The sequence below is a fragment of the Borostomias antarcticus genome (genome assembly GCF_949987555.1).
Source record: "Borostomias antarcticus genome assembly, chromosome: 30".
NCBI lineage: Eukaryota > Metazoa > Chordata > Actinopteri > Stomiiformes > Stomiidae > Borostomias > Borostomias antarcticus.
In genome coordinates this window covers 6,095,122-6,114,415 of record NC_140263.1, presented here as the reverse complement: position 1 = coordinate 6,114,415, position 19,294 = coordinate 6,095,122, and the positions used below count along the sequence as shown (strand labels likewise).

The 19,294-nt window shown below is 47.5% G+C and overlaps 2 protein-coding genes across 2 annotated transcripts in view; both read left to right on the top strand.

Annotated features, from left to right (window-relative positions):
- Positions 1–408: 408 nt before the first annotated feature.
- On the top strand, positions 409–14,818 carry LOC311327042 (long-chain fatty acid transport protein 6). The gene is made up of 10 exons (XM_084460054.1): positions 409–894; positions 3,110–3,313; positions 5,022–5,180; positions 6,426–6,550; positions 7,022–7,216; positions 7,672–7,762; positions 7,941–8,139; positions 11,500–11,597; positions 12,591–12,721; positions 13,584–14,818. The coding sequence occupies exons 1-10, from the start codon at positions 513–515 to the stop codon at positions 13,758–13,760; spliced, it is 1,761 nt and encodes a 586-aa protein (XP_084316180.1). The 5' UTR covers positions 409–512; the 3' UTR covers positions 13,761–14,818.
- Positions 14,819–16,388: 1,570 nt separating this feature from the next.
- fbn2a (fibrillin 2a) overlaps positions 16,389–19,294 on the top strand; it is a gene marked incomplete at both ends in the record, with an annotated part of 77,593 nt that continues 74,687 nt past the window's right edge. Inside the window, 2 exon segments of the mRNA XM_084460185.1 lie at positions 16,389–16,546; positions 17,202–17,284. Coding sequence (XP_084316311.1) covers positions 16,389–16,546; positions 17,202–17,284 — 241 coding nt within the window.

The following is a 19,294-nucleotide window of genomic DNA, read 5'->3' as shown; positions in this document are numbered from 1 at the left end:
CTTAACTTTAGATAATGCAGTTTAGCTTCCAGTTCTCAGTTCAGCTAAGCTTCCGGGTTTTGTAAACTTCCAAGTTATTTATTTATTTATTTTATCTATGGCTTACAGTGTAATGCATTTGAAGTTTCAGACTTTTCTAAATGGTCATATTTATGCATTTCCAGCAATGCTTTTGTGATTTCTTTCAGCTGCTCAGCATTCACACTCATTTTCTGCAGGAAATCCTATTTTTTCTACTTATTCATCTGTGTTTCTGTCATCACCTAAATTGCATAATCAGCTGCATGTTTTGCTCAGCGTTTCTCGGGCATGCGCAGTAGCACGCACACACTGGAGGGTTTAAATGTTTCTGGTTGAAGATCCTAAAGTTCACAAGCTCCCCTCCTCCAGGGTTTAAGATGATAACATGGCTGTCCTGGGTGTTGTCCTGGGTGTTGACCACCGTGTCCGCAGGGCTGCTCACCCTCCTGGTCTACCAGAGGACATCTTATCCACTATTCTGGGAGGATCTGATGTATTACTGGAAGCTCCGGAGGGTCGGGAAGGCGCTGGTGTCCCGCATGCAGAGAGGAATAGTCTCTTACCTGGACTGCTTCCTCACCCAGGCTCACAAGACTCCTCACAAGCCCTTCATAGTCTTCGAGAGTCAAACGCTCACTTATCGGGACGTTGATAGAAGAAGTAACCAGTTTGCAGCAGTATTCCGGACTGCGGGTCTGAAGCAGGGAGACATAGTTGCGCTCCTGATGAGTAACGAGCCGGACTTCATCTGTGTGTGGTTCGGACTCTGCAAGCTGGGCTGCGAGGTCGCTTTCCTCAACTTCAATATCAAGAGCAGGTCACTTCTCCACTGCTTCCAGTGCTGTGGGGCGAGGTCGCTGGTCGTGGGGGCAGGTACTGTACCGGACCATGATATCCTACTGTAGGCTACTGTACTGGACCATGGAGATATCCTACTGTACTAGGCTACTGGACCAGGGAGATATCCTACTGTACTGTACCGGACCAGGGGGATATCCTACTGTACTGTACCGGACCAGGGAGATATCCTACTGTAGGCTACTGGACCAGGGAGATATCCTACTGTACTAGGCTACTGGACCAGGGAGATATCCTACTGTAGGCTACTGGACCAGGGAGATATCCTACTGTACTAGGCTACTGGACCAGGGAGATATCCTACTGTACTAGGCTACTGGACCAGGGAGATATCCTACTGTACTAGGCTACTGGACCAGGGAGCTATCCTACTGTACTAGGCTACTGGACCAGGGAGCTATCCTACTGTACTAGGCTACTGGATCAGGGAGATATCCTACTGTAGGCTACTGGACCAGGGAGCTATCCTACTGTACTAGGCTACTGGACCAGGGAGATATCCTACTGTACTAGGCTACTGGACCAGGGAGATATCCTACTGTAGGCTACTGGACCAGGGAGATATCCTACTGTACTAGGCTACTGGCCCAGGGAGATATCCTACTGTAGGCTACTAGACCAGGGAGCTATCCTACTGTAGGCTACTGGACCAGGGAGATATCCTACTGTACTAGGCTACTGGACCAGGGAGATATCCTACTGTACTAGGCTACTGGACCAGGGAGATATCCTACTGTACTAGGCTACCGGACCAGGGAGATATCCTACTGTACTAGGCTACTGGACCAGGGAGATATCCTACTGTACTAGGCTACTGGACCAGGGAGCTATCCTACTGTACTAGGCTACTGGACCAGGGAGCTATCCTACTGTACTAGGCTACTGGACCAGGGAGCTATCCTACTGTAGGCTACTGGACCAGGGAGATATCCTACTGTAGGCTACTGGACCAGGGAGATATCCTACTGTACTAAGCTACTGGACCAGGGAGATATCCTACTGTAGGCTACTGGACCATGGAGATATCCTACTGTACTAGGCTACTGGACCAGGGAGATATCCTACTGTAGGCTACTGGACCAGGGAGATATCCTACTGTACTAGGCTACTGGACCAGGGAGATATCCTACTGTAGGCTACTGGACCAGGGAGATATCCTACTGTAGGCTGTACTGGACCAGGGAGCTATCCTACTGTACTAGGCTACTGGACCAGGGAGATATCCTACTGTAGGCTACTGGACCAGGGAGATATCCTACTGTAGGCTACTGGTCTGTGCTCTGCGTGTATCTGTCACTCAGTAGCGGTTCAGCCCAGATCTGGCATCATTTCGCATATGGTGGCGTATTTACAACCAGCTCCCTTCACACTAGGTCGATCTGCTGTAGAATGTATTTATATTTTATTTAGGGTAGAGGACCCACAGACGCCTATACCTTTATCCCATGGGGTATAACGCATAACCTGAAAGAATGATTGCGCAATTGCTCCACGTTGTATGCAATTAAATCAGATAACTACGTGGTTTCATTTTACCTTGGAATGCTCTATTCACTAAATTGCAAGTGTGGTCTCATACTTGGATAGTGGATAAGTGCCAAACGAATACGGAAGTCTGTCTTTTGATGTTATTTTATTGCACTTCGAACTAAAGCTTTTGACGTATGATGAAACTAATACTATACTAGATGTTGATAACAAATTTGGCGTAAAAGTCTAACAACGTGGCATCAATGTCTTAATCGTAGGGTCTCGTTTACACATAGGCTACATACCATAACGTGAATAGCCTACTATAGATACACGTTTATCTCTTCAAGATAAGAAAATCTATGATTGTGAGTTTAACTCTTCAAGATAAAAATACCTATGATTGTGAGCGATCAAAGTTCATTTGAGTTTTGAGGTTAAGCCTCACAGGAGAAAGTGATGGAAACCACACAATGACCCACACTAACCCTAACCCATTATGTATGACAGGACGTGGCTGTCATGTACTCTTAATGTGTTGAATACACATTCCTCTGAAGGCCTTTCACACATTTAAGGAAGTGCAAAAAGATTTCACTCTTGGTTGGTAGGCTATGTCTGCTAGTAGAATTGTTTAACTACAATGATTCACACCTCACAAATAACTAAGGGTTCTCACTCAGATAGCATGGCTTCGGGTTGTTCACCCAGGGTCACGTGAGCAAATAAGCTTTCCATTCTCTCGTTTCCTTCCTCACAGATTTGGTGAACTCTCTTGACGAGGTTTTGGCCACGCTAAAGGAGAATGACATTGCGGTGTGGGTGTCTGATGCCAGCTCGCCGTACCAGATGGTCAACACGTTACTGGACAAAGTGGAGCAGGTCTCAGACGACCCTTTGCCTGACCGTCCCAAAATTGACCTCATGTCCAACTTCCTGTTCATCTTTACCTCAGGGACAACAGGTACAGAGTTATATCATCTTTACCTCAGGGACAACAGGTACAGTTGTATTATATCATCTTTACCTCAGGGACAACATGTACAGTTGTATTATATCATTTTTACCTCAGGGACAACATGTACAGAGTTATATCATCTTTACCTCAGGGACAACATGTACAGTTGTATTATATCATCTTTACCTCAGGGACAACATGTACAGTTGTATTATATCATCTTTACCTCAGGGACAACATGTACAGTTGTATTATATCATCTTTACCTCAGGGACAACATGTACAGTTGTATTATATCATTTTTACCTCAGGGACAACATGTACAGAGTTATATCATCTTTACCTCAGGGACAACATGTACAGTGGTCTTATATCATCTTCACCTCTGGGACAACAGGTTGCATAGATATACTTTGAAGCTATAGAAAGATAAAGATCTTTATTCAATAGTTGCTTGAATTTCATCTCAAAAATAGATGGGGTTGGTTGATTTGCATAAATACTCAAGCCAAAGTTATTTTCATAGATAGGCTACCTGCATGATTCATGTTTAGCATGGGGTACACATGGGTGTGCTGCACACATGACTAATGTAATGACTAATTGGGTGTTAATATTGTCTAGTGCCTGAACCCCGCCCACAACAATCAGAATAGTGATACAACTGAAAAATAATTGAATTCAATGGGCTTAACTACCTCATACTGAAGCTGAAATGTGACCCTACACACACACACACACACACATGCATGCACACACACACACTGTACACAGACACACAATGTAGGCTTACTGCAAGTCAGCATTTTCCCTTCTCATAGGAAAGGTTACCATCACGTCCATTAAGCTGAATTCACAGGTATGATTCCACCCATGTATTAAGAAGCTGGCACAGCGCCAACCACTTTAACAGCTTTATTCAACATCAATATAAGTCTCTCGACGTGTTCTTTCAGCCAACAGGGGTCCCAGCGAGAGTTGTAATTTTGCAGTGTCTGAAACAATCTGCTTCATTTTACGGTGCGGGGAAATGTGTTTCAGATTAGCATCAAACTATTTTTCCCCCCCAAGCCTTTAGTGCTGGTGGATTTGTGCTAAATGTACACACACTACTGCCAATCCAGCTTCTCTCTCTGGGCTGTAGTAAAACTAGACCCACACCCTGTAAAAAGAGACAGGCCACTTCCAAGAATCTGCTGAACTCTGAGCTTACAGTGGACTCCATGAAAAAGACATCAGGTTATATTGGCTGGAATTGAATTTAGTGTTCACCTGGAAGGCAAGGCTTCTTCCAGCTCCTGGTCATCACATTGGAAGGAGCCACTTGAGACATGTGGCTTCTGGTAGTTTCCATCCAGGTTTTCCACATCTGAACATATAAGCCAGCTATTTATTTTTTTTCTCAGTGTGATTTAACTGAGACTTGTATCTCACACCTTGTTTCTTTAAAGGAGTAGTAAAGGGAAAATGCATGTTTAGCCCTGTTTTAAGGTTACTTATGATCATATACAATGGTTCAGATCAAAACGTTTACATAACTAGCACTTTTGAGAAAGTCTGATAATTGCTCTACTACCGTTTTGGTCATACAATGGATGTGGGTGGGCACCTTGAAAAATCATTCAAAAAAACATGTTAAACTCTCAATTTCAAAGACTCAAACAGCTCTTGTGTCTGATGTGAGAATGTGTAACCATCATTATCTGTGTTCCAGGGCTTCCTAAGGCAGCCCGTGTGGGACATATCAAAGCCGTGATGTGTATGGCGTTCCTGCGGATGTGTGGGGCCAGGTCTGACGACAGCGTCTACATCACTCTGCCCCTCTACCACATGACTGCCTCCTTGCTGGGGATTGGAGGATGCATTGACCTTGGTAATACCTACCATTATAAACATTTGACTTTCTGACGTTCATGTGTTTGTGTACAAGCTCAGGAATTCAGTTCACACGCCTAAATATCATCCTGTGTGGCTCAGTTGTTTGAGTGATTCAGACAAGGTTGCCAGTTAGATTCCCACTAGGACCTTCGGGTGTCATAGTTCATAGTTATGCTAGGAAATGATAGAGATTAAAGGAGTATATCTGCGTGTATGAGGCGGCCAGCTTTTTGCCAGAGTGGTGAGAAGAAAGTCTGAGTAGTTGGGTTGTTAGACCGGGCTTTTTTCAGGCCCACAGGGCATGGCAGCACACACACACACACGCACACACACACACACACACACACACACACACACACACACACACACACACACACACACACACACACACAGCCACGTAGGGTGCTCTACAGAGCACAAAGAATCACTTCCCAAATACAGTGCTCTCATTGGTGGTTGGGTTGCCTGCCAGCCCCTCCCAGGTCATGACTTAAGAAAAACAACAATGTTTTTAGTTTTGTCTGGCCTGGTCACCAGAGCAGCCCAACTCCCCAGAAGGGTGTCAAGCCAGCATCATAATTTGAGAACTACCGTTTCGAAGGTCTCCAGAGTTTCCTGTGCCCTGTTTTGATTGAGAGTCGTTCAACCGACTTCTAGCTTGGTGGTGTTTCCCACAGAAGAGTTTTAGCACCGGGAGAAAAGACGCGGTCGCACAGGAACCTGGTTCACGTTGCACAATTCCAGGAAGGGCTCCCATCCCCATGTGCTGTAGATTAGGAGGTTAGGAAGGGCACCCATCCCCATGTGTTGTAGATTAGGAGGTTAGGTCACGTTAGAAGGAAACCAGAATGACCATGGATGTAATTTCTGTCACAGCAGCTTGCTTCTGCTATGTGGCTCCCAAAAAGCAGAGATCCCATCAAAATAGTTAATAACAGGCCAAGTTATAGAATGAGCAGTTCAGTTGTAGTAGCAACACAGAGGCTCTTCCTCTAGCATTGTGACTACAGGTTTCATTTAAAGTTTGCAAAGTATAAAGATAGGTTATAACAACCTCCTAGATTGTGTATTATTAGGTTATAACAACCTCCTAGATTGTGTATTATTAGGTTATAACAACCTCCTAGGTTATAACAACCTCCTAGATTGTGTATTATTAGGTTATAATAACCTCCTAGATTGTGTATTATTTTTGTGACAAAAAATGTAACGTACCTCATTTTGTGCTTTTGGGTCATAGGTGCCACTTGTGTTTTGAAAAAGAAGTTTTCTGCCAGTCAGTTCTGGAAGGACTGTGTGAAACACAAGGTCACCGTCTTCCAGTACATCGGAGAGCTGTGTCGCTACCTCGTCAACCAGCCTGTGGTGAGAACTCTCTCCTGGCCTGTCCCAGACTTGCACGTTCCTCAGTTCAATCCATGGTGTACAATTAATTAGTAATTAGACATCTTGTTTGCATCCTGCTACTTGCAGGTTCCTAAGGAGAACTCATACCGTTCATGTACAGTATTTGCAGGTTCCTCAGGAGAGAACTCATTCAGTGCGTGTATTTGCAGGTTCCTCAGGAGAGAACTCATTCAGTGCGTGTATTTGCAGGTTCCTCAGGAGAGAACTCATTCAGTGTGTGTATTTGCAGGTTCCTGAGGAGAGAACTCATACCGTCCGTGTATTTGCAGGTTCCTGAGGAGAGAACTCATACAGTGTGTGTATTTGCAGGTTCCTGAGGAGAGAACTCATTCAGTGCGTGTATTTGCAGGTTCCTCAGGAGAGAACTCATTCAGTGTGTGTATTTGCAGGTTCCTCAGGAGAGAACTCATTCCGTCCGTGTATTTGCAGGTTCCTGAGGAGAGAACCCATTGCGTCCGTGTGGCGGCAGGGAGCGGGCTGAGGGCAGATGTGTGGAGGGAGTTCTCCAGGCGCTTTGGGAGGATCAACATTCGCGAGGGCTACGGGCTGACGGAAGCTAGCATCGGCTTCATCAACTACACCAGCGAGATCGGACCCATCGGCCGGGCCAGCTACTTCAACAAGGTCAGTAGGACGAGGATTTTCAAGTCACACTTTAGATAAGTTTTGGATAAAATCAAGGGCTGGATTCCAAGACACAAATTAAACCTAGTCCAGGACTAGAAGACTAGTCAATCCATGAAACCACCCTTATCTGTTCCATGCTATCATCATGGACTGTCTCTAATCCGTATCCAGGAACCACCCCTATCTGTACCATGCTATCATTAGCTGTCTGTAATCTATACCCAGAAATCACCCCTATCATTGACTTTGTCATGTCATTGTCATGTCATTGACTTCGTCACATCTCAGATTCATTGACTTCATCTCGTCATTGACTTTGCCATGTCATTGACTGTCATGTCATTCACTTTGTCATGTCTCTGACTCTGTCATGTCATTGACTTTCATTCTAATTCATGTACAGTATGTTGTGTTTGTTGCTCACCTCACATTTATCCTCATTTCTCTCGCAGCTGAGTTTGCCCTTTGAACTCTTGGAATGTGACCCCCAAACGTACGAGCCGATACGAACGAAGTCTGGAAGATGTAGAAAAGCAAAGAAAGGTGACAGAAAGCATCATTGTCCACATTACATTCTTGATGTGTGTGTGTGTGCGCATGTGCTTGTGTGAGGGTGCAAGACGTAAAATACGTGTGTGTGTGTGTGTGTGTGTGTGTGTGTATGTGTGTGTGTGTGTGTGTGTGTGTGTGTGTGTGTCCATCCTTCTCCCTCCCCCCCCAGGAGAGACGGGTATCCTGGTGGCGCCCGTGTCGACCCGGAACCCCTTCCTGGGTTACGCGGGGAACCAGGCGCAGTCGGAGAACAAGCTTCTGAGGGACGTGTTCCAGGAGGGAGACGTCTTCTTCAACACCGGGGACCTCATGCTCCAGGACCAGCGAGACTTCATCTACTTCCGCGACCGCATCGGAGACACATTCAGGTAAAGAACTGGGATTCCTGATCTTCTATTATATGTATCATTCATTTTACAGCCATGTTTTGTCACACTGTGTAAGATATTGATATGTGTGGTTGTAGCTGCTGATTATCCTGGAGGTTTTAAAGTCACTGAGGTACTTTTAAGGATTCCAGAGTTGCGTCCAGATAGTCTTCCCCGCGAGACTCCGCCTTGCGAACGTCTGGAGATTTCTACGTTGAAATAGTCACTAGAATGCGGGCAGGTAACAAGACTACACCTACTGTACTGTCATTCGTTCAAACCTGAACAAACCTACGCCCTAAAGACTTTGGAATGGACCAGCTCTCCTCACTAACACCCTGGACCAGCTAACACCCTGGACCAGCTAACACCCTGGACCAGCTAACACCTTGGACCAGCTAACACCCTGGACCAGTTAACACCCTGGACCAGCTCTCCTCACTAACACCCTGGACCAGCTAACACCCTGGACCAGCTATCCTCACTAACACCCTGGACCAGCTAACACCCTGGACCAGCTCTCCTCACTAACACCCTGGACCAGCTCTCCTCACTAACACCCTGGACCAGCTAACACCCTGGACCAGCTATCCTCACTAACACCCTGGACCAGCTCTCCTCACTAACACCCTGGACCAGCTCTCCTCACTAACACCCTGGACCAGCTCTCCTCACTAACACCCTGGACCAGCTAAAGCACCTTGGACCAGTTAACACCCTGGACCAGCTATCCTCACTAACACCCTGGACCAGCTCTCCTCACTAACACCCTGGACCAGCTATCCTCACTAACACCCTGGACCAGCTAACACCCTGGACCAGCTATCCTCACTAACACCCTGGACCAGCTATCCTCACTAACACCCTGGACCAGCTATCCTCACTAACACCCTGGACCAGCTAACACCCTGGACCAGCTAACACCCTGGACCAGCTCTCCTCACTAACACCCTGGACCAGCTAACTTACCCCATATGAATCTCACTATACTGAACCCTTTGATTTGCCTCAAACGGTCGGACATGAGCAGAACTGCATCTGCTTCATGTTGGACGCAAGCAGAAAACTGACTGGTTCATTTTATCTTTACTGGACTGAGGAGTCATTTGTGCTATTTTAAGGATTTAGAATTAAAACAAAGTGCTCAGGGACCTTCTACTTTTAGAGTTTAGAGCGCTGGAAGTTAAATACTATGCACATGAAATGAATAACACCTAAAACATTTAATATATTCACATTCATGAAGAAAATATAAAAAGGAACATCCATCATTTTTACTGTTGCATCCGGCTCGTCTTCTCATTCCATCTTTGTCACTCAGAGCTCATTTGTCACTTGTTCCCACATGTGGTTGTCGCTGGTCCTTTGTTGCTCTCTGCTCAGCCGATTGAACGGTGACTGATCTGGCCATTCATCACAATGGTGGCCCCTGTATAGAGTTCCACCAGGACCCCCCCCCACCCCCTCACCCCCCAGGGGAAACTCCCCCAGGACCCCCCCCCCACCACCCCCTCACCCCCCAGGGGAAACTCCCCCGCACCCCCAGACCTCATCTGTACCTCCGGGGCACTTTGGCCAAAGTCCGGCTTCAGCCTCATCCAAGTTGGCAGGGTGGCGCAGAAGAGCGTGAGCCCCGCCCCCACCCCCCTCCCTCGCTGCCCATCTCCCACCCATTCATAAAACCACCCGGAGTGACGTTAGGACCCCTGAAGAGTGTCCAGAGGAATGCCTGCCTGTCAGGCGCTGCAGTCCCAGAGAGAAAGGAAGGAGGGAGACCCCGCCTCCTCCCCGTGCCCAGCCCCCCCGATTCCACGGCCGCTGAAGGGGGTCTTTATGGGATGCCGTTACCATGACGGGGAGATTAGCCGCTGAAGGGGCCTTGTTAGTGGGCGTGTCGGCGGGTCAGAAGCTTGTGTCGGCTGAAATGTTTGGTGAGCGTTCAGGGTCAGCGTGCCATCGTTTGTCTCCCCTCGTCTTGTGTTCGGTGACGGTTCTGAAGGGTCCGCGTGACACGGCGCTGGCTAACGGCCCACACCCATCCTCACCACTACCATGCTTTTTATTCTCTGGATTCATGCTCATGTGGGGAATGTGTGCACGCGCTTGTTGTGTTGTCTCTCTTATTAGTATTCAGAGTGCAGTTTGTCTGAAGGGAGCTGGGACTTGGGTCTTGGGAGGCTGCTGTTCTTCCAAGACGCGTTGATAAATGCATGAATGTGTTCAGTTTGAGTTGACCACAAAAGGGGGATATTCTGAATTTATCAAAACGGGTCTTGCTGTGTTTCAAGATTAATGATGTGAAGAATGTTCTTGGCTAGATTGCTGCTGTTGTTAAATTTAGAATAACTTGCTAAGCTGCAGAATTGCGCTGCATGTTTTTCCATCAGTGCAGAATAAGTTAGCATTCAATCAGCTGCACTATAAAACATGAATGAACTCCTGTGAAAGTGAAGCAGTTAGTCTCTCAGATGAGGTGGTTTTAATTGCTGTACCATTGGCGCCATCTACTGGTGGAAAATATTTTGCCATACTATGTTCAATATTGTTTCAGTAAGTTATTGCATATTATATGTTGCTTGACAGAATTACGTTTGTATTAAGATAAAGACCACATTGATTGATCAATCTAGATACATTGTCAAAAAATAATGGTCATATTATTCTTTTGGCAGAATTTAAGCGACATGAAATGAATCCACACACACCGTTAAGTCAATGCGATGGACGTGATGGTAAAACCCGGTTCTAAAAAGATGACAAGAATGTCCCGGAACTACATGTGTGTGTGTGTGGTTCTCCTCCCTCCAGACTACGTGTGTGTGTGTGGTTCTCCCTCCAGACTACATGTGTGTGTGTGTGTGGTTCTCCTCCCTCCAGACTACATGTGTGTGTGTGGTTCTCCCTCCAGACTACATGTGTGTGTGTGTGGTTCTCCCTCCAGACTACGTGTGTGTGTGGTTCTCCTCCCTCCAGACTACGTGTGTGTGTGTGTGTGTGGTTCTCCCTCCAGACTACGTGTGTGTGTGTGTGTGTGGTTCTCCTCCCTCCAGACTTCGTGTGTGTGTGTGGTTCTCCTCCCTCCAGACTACGTGTGTGTGTGTGTGGTTCTCCTCCCTCCAGACCACGTGTGTGTGTGGTTCTCCTCCCTCCAGACTACGTGTGTGTGTGTGTGGTTCTCCTCCCTCCAGACTACGTGTGTGTGTGTGTGTGGTTCTCCTCCCTCCAGACCATGTGTGTGTGTGTGTGATTCTCCTCCCTCCAGACTACGTGTGTGTGTGTGTGGTTCTCCTCCCTCCAGACCACGTGTGTGTGTGTGGTTCTCCCTCCAGACCACGTGTGTGTGTGTGGTTCTCCCTCCAGGTGGAAAGGGGAGAACGTGGCCACCACAGAGGTATCGGAGGTTCTAGGATGTCTGGACTTCCTCCAGGAAGTGAATGTCTACGGCGTCAGTGTGGCAGGTCAGGTCCCTGACCCCAGAACAGCCACTATCTAACTGCTTCATTCATTCACCTTGTATGACCTGACCCCAGAACAGCCACTATCTAACTGCTTCATTCATTCACCTTGTATGACCTGACCCCAGAACAGCCACTATCTAACTGCTTCATTCATTCACCTTGTATGACCTGACCCCAGAACAGCCACTATCTAACTGCTTTATTCATTCACCTTGTATGACCTGACCCCAGAACAGCCACTATCTAACTGCTTCATTCATTCACCTTGTATGACCTGACCCCAGAACAGCCACTATCTAACTGCTTCATTCATTCACCTTGTATGACCTGACCCCAGAACAGCCACTATCTAACTGCTTCATTCACTCACCTTGTATGACCTGACCCCAGAACAGCCACTATCTAACTGCTTCATTCATTCACCTTGTATGACCTGACCCCAGAACAGCCACTATCTAACTGCTTCATTCATTCACCTTGTATGACCTGACCCCAGAACAGCCACTATCTAACTGCTTCATTCATTCACCTTGTATGACCTGACCCCAGAACAGCCACTATCTAACTGCTTCATTCATTCACCTTGTATGACCTGACCCCAGAACAGCCACTATCTAACTGCTTCATTCACTCACCTTGTATGACCTGACCCCAGAACAGCCACTATCTAACTGCTTCATTCATTCACCTTGTATGACCTGACCCCAGAACAGCCACTATCTAACTGCTTCATTCATTCACCTTGTATGACCTGACCCCAGAACAGCCACTATCTAACTGCTTCATTCATTCACCTTGTATGACCTGACCCCAGAACAGCCACTATCTAACTGCTTCATTCATTCACCTTGTATGACACAATGCTAGTGAACATGCAAGGCTGTGATTAACTGTATTTATGATCAACCTCCAAATTCATTTAATGTTTGCTTGTATTTTATACTGACTTCATCAGTAATGTACTTAGGATATTCTTGCCCTTGCTGTTGCCAGGCTACGAAGGGAGAGCAGGGATGGCCGCCCTGGTCCTAAAGTCCGGCCAGCGTCTGGACGGTAAACAGCTGTTCAGCCACCTGGTTCAGCGTCTGCCGCCGTATTCCTGGCCCTGGTTTCTACGCATACAGGTGAGCCAATCAGCAGCAGCCCTGAACAAGAACGATCACCTGGAAACACCTGATCAATATGGACACGCTCAACACACCTGATCAATATGGACACGCTCAACACACCTGATCAATATGGACACGCTCAACACATCTGATCAATATGGACACGCTCAACACACCTGATCAATATGGACACGCTCAACACATCTGATCAATATGGAAACGCTCAACACATCTGATCAATATGGACACGCTCAACACACCTGATCAATATGGACACGCTCAACACATCTGATCAATATGGAAACGCTCAACACATCTGATCAATATGGACACGCTCAACACACCTGATCAATATGGACACGCTCAACACATCTGATCAATATGGACACGCTCAACACATCTGATCAATATGGACACGCTCAACACACCTGATCAATATGGACACGCTCAACACATCTGATCAATATGGACACGCTCAACACACCTGATCAATATGGAGGACTGTTGTTGTCTCCCGCCCAGTGAAAACAATGTCTCTTCTATCTCTTTTCTCTCTCTCCGTCTCTTTTCTCTCTCTCCGTCTCTTTTCTCTCTCTCCGTCTCTTCCATCTCTTTCTCTCTCTCCGTCTCTTCCATCTCTTTCTCTCTCTCTGTCTCTTCCATCTCTTCTCTCTCTCTCCGTCTCTTCCATCTCTTTTCTCTCTCTCTTCCATCTCTTTTCTCTCTCTTCATCTCTTTTCTCTCTCTCTGTCTCTTCCATCTCTTTTCTCTCTCTCCATCTCTCGCTCTCTCTCTTCTCTCTCCATCTCTCCCTCTCTCTTCTCTCTCTCCGTCTCTTCCATCTCTTTCTCTCTCTCTCTCCTCCGCTCCTGCGTAGACGTCCATCGACGTGACGGAGACGTTCAAACAGCAGAAGGGGAAGCTCGTCCTGGAGGGTTTCAGTCCTGCAGCGGTCGGGGAGCCCCTGTACTTCCTGGACCTCTCCCAGAAAGACTACATCTCCCTCACGGCAGCTCTGTACGATGACATCATCTCTGGAAAGATCCGCCTCTAGAACGACGGAGCCGTCCTGACAGGGAGGGCAGCAGGACTGATCAGAAACGTGCATTTCTGAATGAATCAGGTATTCACACATACAGACCCAGACTGACCGACCTTGTACTGTATTTGACAGTGTGTCAACGCTGTTCTTACTTCTGACCCTCAAGCTCTTTAAATTAGAAATCCAGTCATTTCAAACTGTCCAGTCTCACAGCTGCTTCTTGTTATACCTCTGTTTATATGTATTTCTGTCCATGCGTTATGTTAGTGCATGTCTGGTTAATACAGTCAAAAAAACATTATTACAAGACATAAAAATGACAAGACAAGTATGCAAAGTGCTGTCCTTAAGCCTAACATCAGGGCATATCTGTTTACATATAACATTTTTATTAATACATTTTACACAAAGGTTGTAAGTAATTTACCATAGATTCTATTTGTTCTGAATTGTATTAAAATTTAAATATATTTCTTTGACGATGTTACATTTCTCCCCTCCCTCTTAGAAGGTTTTAATTGCTATCCAATAGTGATATTTCATTTTATAATCATAAAGAATACACCCCTGTCAAGCAGGAACATTCCAGATCCTCCAGAACAGCTGTCCAGCCACACATGTCTATTACCAGGCAGAAAATTACACCTGGTTTCAATGTGACGTCATGAAACGACACTGTGGCTGAGATTGATCCAATGCTGGAAATTATAGCATTCCTTTCCATGGTTGTCAAGTCATGACAGGTCACAGGGTTTAACAGGTGTAGTACAGGCCAGGCCTGGAGGGCTGTGTGTGTGTGTGTGTGTGTGTGTGTGTGTGTGTGTGCGTGTGTGTGTGTGTGTACGTGCGTGCTTACAGCAACCTCCCTGCTTTAGTAATATATTCATACTGTAGGACGAGCAAATTAACATGCAGTATGGAATGTCTTTCCATGGACGCTGTGTGTAATTGTTTGAGTGTAATTGTTTGCGTAAGACAATAGAACAAGTAGTTCTAACATAGCTCTCATGTGAATGATGTAAGTTATATCAAAAGATTTTAATTTGTCTACCACACTGTACTTGTTTCCACAAAATAAAACAGTACATACCAGTAAAGTATGTGTAGTTGTGTGTCCTGACCACCAGAGGGCAGTGGAAAGCTGTTCTTCCAATGCATCTGTGTACAATCTGTGTGCCTCTTCAAGTCCTCATATATCCAGTACTCATATCCAGCATGCACGCGGAAATTAAAATAAATAGTCGTCATTAATGAAGATGAAACTGCCCCAGAGCGCGCGGGCGCATGTGTTCCAGATTGCTGCACAGGAAATACAGGATAGCAATTTGAGATGCCGGGGGGGGCAAACAACCTGTTTGAAAGATGGGAAATTACAGATTATGCTGCACAAGAGTATGTAAAAAAAAAAGAATATATATATGCTCATTAAAACATTCTGTTTATAGGCGGACAATAATCATTAAAGCCATTTTGAATGCATTTTTGAATAGTTAGATAATGTCAAACAATTTCCAAGTTCCTATAATAAACCCACGTTGTAATAACAATAAAAAAAAAAATATCATACCAAAACGTTTCCAAATGTAATTTGCATTGCATTACATCCTTTTTTGTAGTTATAACTTTTAATAAGAAATGCCTCTTGCAGGCAGTTACCAATTCCTTGTTGATTCCTTGCACGACCAGGTTTATGAAACAAAAATGCTTTATCAATTTGTCTTCTAAACGTTATTTAGCCTAATGTTGCATAGTTTGATATACTCAGAGGAACACATGTCACATGTTATTATGGGTATTAGATGTCATGGTCAGTGTTATAAAGTCCAGAGAATGTAAACGACCTACAGCTCGCTCTCAGGTTCATCCTTCAGAGAGGATATCAACACGGTGCACGTGCGGGGTGTCTCATCCTGCAGCTCCGAGTCTACTTCTCCAAGTAGGCCTACCCAGCCAGCCTACCCAGCCAGCCTACCCAGCCAGCCTACCCAGCCAAGCGCGCTATACTTCTATACTAGCCTACTACACCCTGAGTAGGCCTACCCAGCCAGAAGCGCACTACCCAGCCAGCCTACCCAGCCAGAAGCATGCTACTCCTCTACTAGTCTACTTCACCCTGGAATATCCTCAGCTGGGAGACCGAACGGATACGATACTTCTAGAGTATCTCTCTCTCTCTCTCTCTCTCTCTCTCCCCCTCTCTCTCTCTGTCTTCTCTCTCCCTCTCTCTCTCTCTCTGTCTCTCTCTTCTCTCTCTCTCTCTCTCTCTCTCTCTCCCCCTCTCTCTCTCTGTCTCTCTCTTCTCTCTCTCTCTCTCCCTCTCTCTCCCCCTCTCTCTCTCCCTCTTCTCTCTCTCTCTCTCTCTCTCTTCTCTCTCTCTCTCTCTGTCTCTCTCTCTCTCTCTCTCTCTCTCTCTCTCTCTCCTCTCCCTCTCTCTCTCTCTCTCTCTCAGACTGAATCAGAGCTCTCTAGCTGTCGACTCCTCGCATTTTCTTTCTGAGTGACTTCAGAGCTGAATGCGTTTTGTAGACTATCAGTCGGCGACAAGGACAATGCGTTAATTGTAGCCATTCGTGAAACTATCTCAGGATTAAACACAGCAAGACATTTTAATTGGACAGTGAAATTGGAAGTGTGTTGAGAATGTGGAGTAAGTGGATGTTTCCGTGGCTGGTCGGGCTGGTGGGTCTAACTGGGTTGGACCCAGAGAAAGTGACCGGACAGAAGCAGGTCCAGCTGGAGGAGACGCGTTCCTCCCCGGGCAGAGTGAGGAGACGAGGGAGGCAGGAGTCGCTGCGAGGGTGAGAACATTAAACACATTAAACACATTAAACACATTAAACACATTAAACACAGTAAACACATTAAACACATTAAACACAGCGAGGACATTCATACATTCACATGCCCACCACACCACTACAGTCTGGGGGTAAACATGCCAACCAGAATACACAAGCTGGGCTGGTTTGTGCTCGTTTTCATATTGCTGCTTATCCTAGTTACAGTAGAACTATAATGTGAGCTCAATTCCAAAAGCCAAATATCATTATGGCAATATTGGTGCGATTGGTAGCCTACAGGCTAATGAATAGGCTATTGATGTTATTGCTATTATTATTAGGCTATTATTATAATTATTATTATTATTATTAGTAGTAGTAGTAGTAGTAGTAGTAGTACTACTACTACTAATATTGAGGAATTATTATTCTGTGGTAAAAATGTATGTGTAATGAGTGTATATGCTAATATCACAGCTGACAATTGCAATTAGTAGCCTACATGAGGCTACATCGTCAATCTTAGCTTGTCTAAATGCAGCTCAAACTAATGTAGGCCTATTGGGCTTTTGATTTCAGATAGTTATTTCCATGTCTTCTTCATGGCATTTATCCTGCAGTGCAGTTCTCAGTCAGTTAGTTGACTCCCTGCGTGTCCGGGTCTCTTCTGCAGGCCTAATGTGTGTGGATCCCGCTTCCACTCCTACTGCTGCCCCGGCTGGAAAACCCTGCCCGGCGGGAACCAGTGTATCGTGCGTAAGTAGAGCACCAGATGTTGCAGATAGTCATCTATCTCTCTCTCTTCTCTCTCCTCTCTCTTCTCCTCTCTCTCCCTCTCTCTCTACTGCGGTCAGTGGGACAAGAAGCGTTCGTTGTCGGTTTTCCTGTCATCGACAGGTGCTAATCAGGGTAGGGCCAGGGTAGGGTAGGGTAGGGTAGGGTAGGGTAGGGTAGGGTAGGGTAGGGTAGGGTAGGGCAGGGTAGGGTAGGGTAGGGTAGGGTAGGGTAGGGTAGTGCCAGGGTAGGGTAGGGTAGGGTAGGGTAGGGTAGGGTAGGGTAGGGTAGGGCCAGGGCAGGGTAGGGCCAGGGTAGGGTAGGGTAGGGCCCGGGTAGGGTAGGGTAGGGTAGGGTAGGGTAGGGTAGGGCAGGGTAGGGTAGGGTAGGGTAGGGTAGGGGTAGGGTAGGGTAGGGTAGGATAGGGTAGGGTAGTGTAGGGTTAGGGTAGGGTAGGGTAGGGTAGGGCAGGGCAGGGTAGGGTAGGGTAGGGTAGGGCAGGGTAGGGTAGGGTAGGGCCAGGGTAGGGTAGGGTAGGGTAGGGTAGGGTAGGGCAGGGTAGGGTAGGGTAGGGTAGGGTAGGGTAGGGTAGGGTAGGCCAGGGTAGGGTAGGGTAGGGTAGGGTAGGCCAGGGTAGGGTAGGGTAGGCCAGGGTAGGGTAGGGTAGGGTAGGGTAGGGCCAGGGTAGGATAGGGTAGGGTAGGGTAGGGCCAGGGTAGGGTAGGGTAGGGTAGGGTAGGGTAGGGCCAGGGTAGGGTAGGGTAGGGTAGGGTAGGGTAGGGTAGGGTAGGGTAGGGTAGGGTAGGGCCAGGGTAGGGTAGGGTAGGGTAGGGTAGGGTAGGGTAGGGCAGGGTAGGGTAGGGTAGGGTAGGGTAGGGGTAGGGTAGGGTAGGGTAGGGTAGGGTAGGGTAGGGTAGGGTAGGCCAGGGTAGGGTAGGGTAGGGTAGGGTAGGGCCAGGGTAGGGTAGGGTAGGGTAGGGTAGGGCCAGGGTAGGGTAGGGTAGAGTAGGGTAGGGTAGGGTAGGGCCAGGGTAGGGCAGGGTAGGGTAGGGTAGGGTAGTGCCAGGGTAGGGTAGGGCAGGGTAGGGCAGGGTAGGGTAGGGTAGGGCCAGGGTAGGGTAGGGCAGGGTAGGGTAGGGTAGGGTAGGGCAGGGTAGGGCAGGGTAGGGTAGGGTAGGGCCAGGGTAGGGTAGGGCAGGGTAGGGTAGGGTAGGGTAGTGCCAGGGTAGGGTAGGGCCAGGGTAGGGCAGGGTAGGGTAGGGTAGGGCCAGGGTAGGGCAGGGTAGGGTAGGGTAGGGCAGGGTAGGGTAGGGTAGGGTAGGGCAGGGTAGGGCAGGGTAGGGTAGGGTAGGGCCAGGGTAGGGTAGGGCAGGGTAGGGTAGGGTAGGGTAGGGTAGGGTAGGGTAGGGTAGGGCAGGGTAGGGCAGGGTAGGGTAGGGTAGGGTAGGGCCAGGGTAGGGCAGGGTAGGGTAGGGCAGGGCAGGGCAGGGTAGGGTAGGGTAGGGTAGGGTAGGGCAGGGTAGGGCAGGGTAGGGTAGGGTAGTGCCAGGGTAGGGTAGGGCCAGGGTAGGGCAGGGTAGGGTAGGGTAGTGCCAGGGTAGGGTAGGGATGGCCGCCCAGAGCTCTCCTGTGGTTCATGGTGGAGTCAGTGGATTGTTGTCCTGCTAAATCTTGACTGTTGACACTAGTGGAAGGCCAGAGTGGCAGGGGCTGTGTGTGTGTGTGTGTGTGTGTGTGTGTGTGTGTGTGTGTGTGTGTGTGTGTGCGGTGGTCCCCACATTTTGAGATGTCAATATTAGGCGTTAGCTTCAGTTACGCGCCAGGAGATTTGAGTGCTCCAGAGGCTCATTTCCTCGCAGGGCTTCAGTTCCTTTCCTGAACACGTTTCAGCTCCGCGTCCCGAAGAGCAAAGCACTGATGCAGCACAATACTGATACAGCACAATACTGATACAGCACAATACTGATACAGCACAATACTGATACAGCACAA

Coding starts and splice junctions, on each gene's coding strand:
- LOC311327042 (XM_084460054.1), top strand. CDS start 513: ATGTATTACTGGAAGCTCCGGAGGGTCGGGAAGGCGCTGGTGTCCCGC. Junction 5,181..6,425: donor TGGAGGATGCATTGACCTTG/GTAATACCTACC, acceptor TTTGGGTCATAG/GTGCCACTTGTGTTTTGAAA. Junction 6,551..7,021: donor ACCTCGTCAACCAGCCTGTG/GTGAGAACTCTC, acceptor GTGTATTTGCAG/GTTCCTGAGGAGAGAACCCA.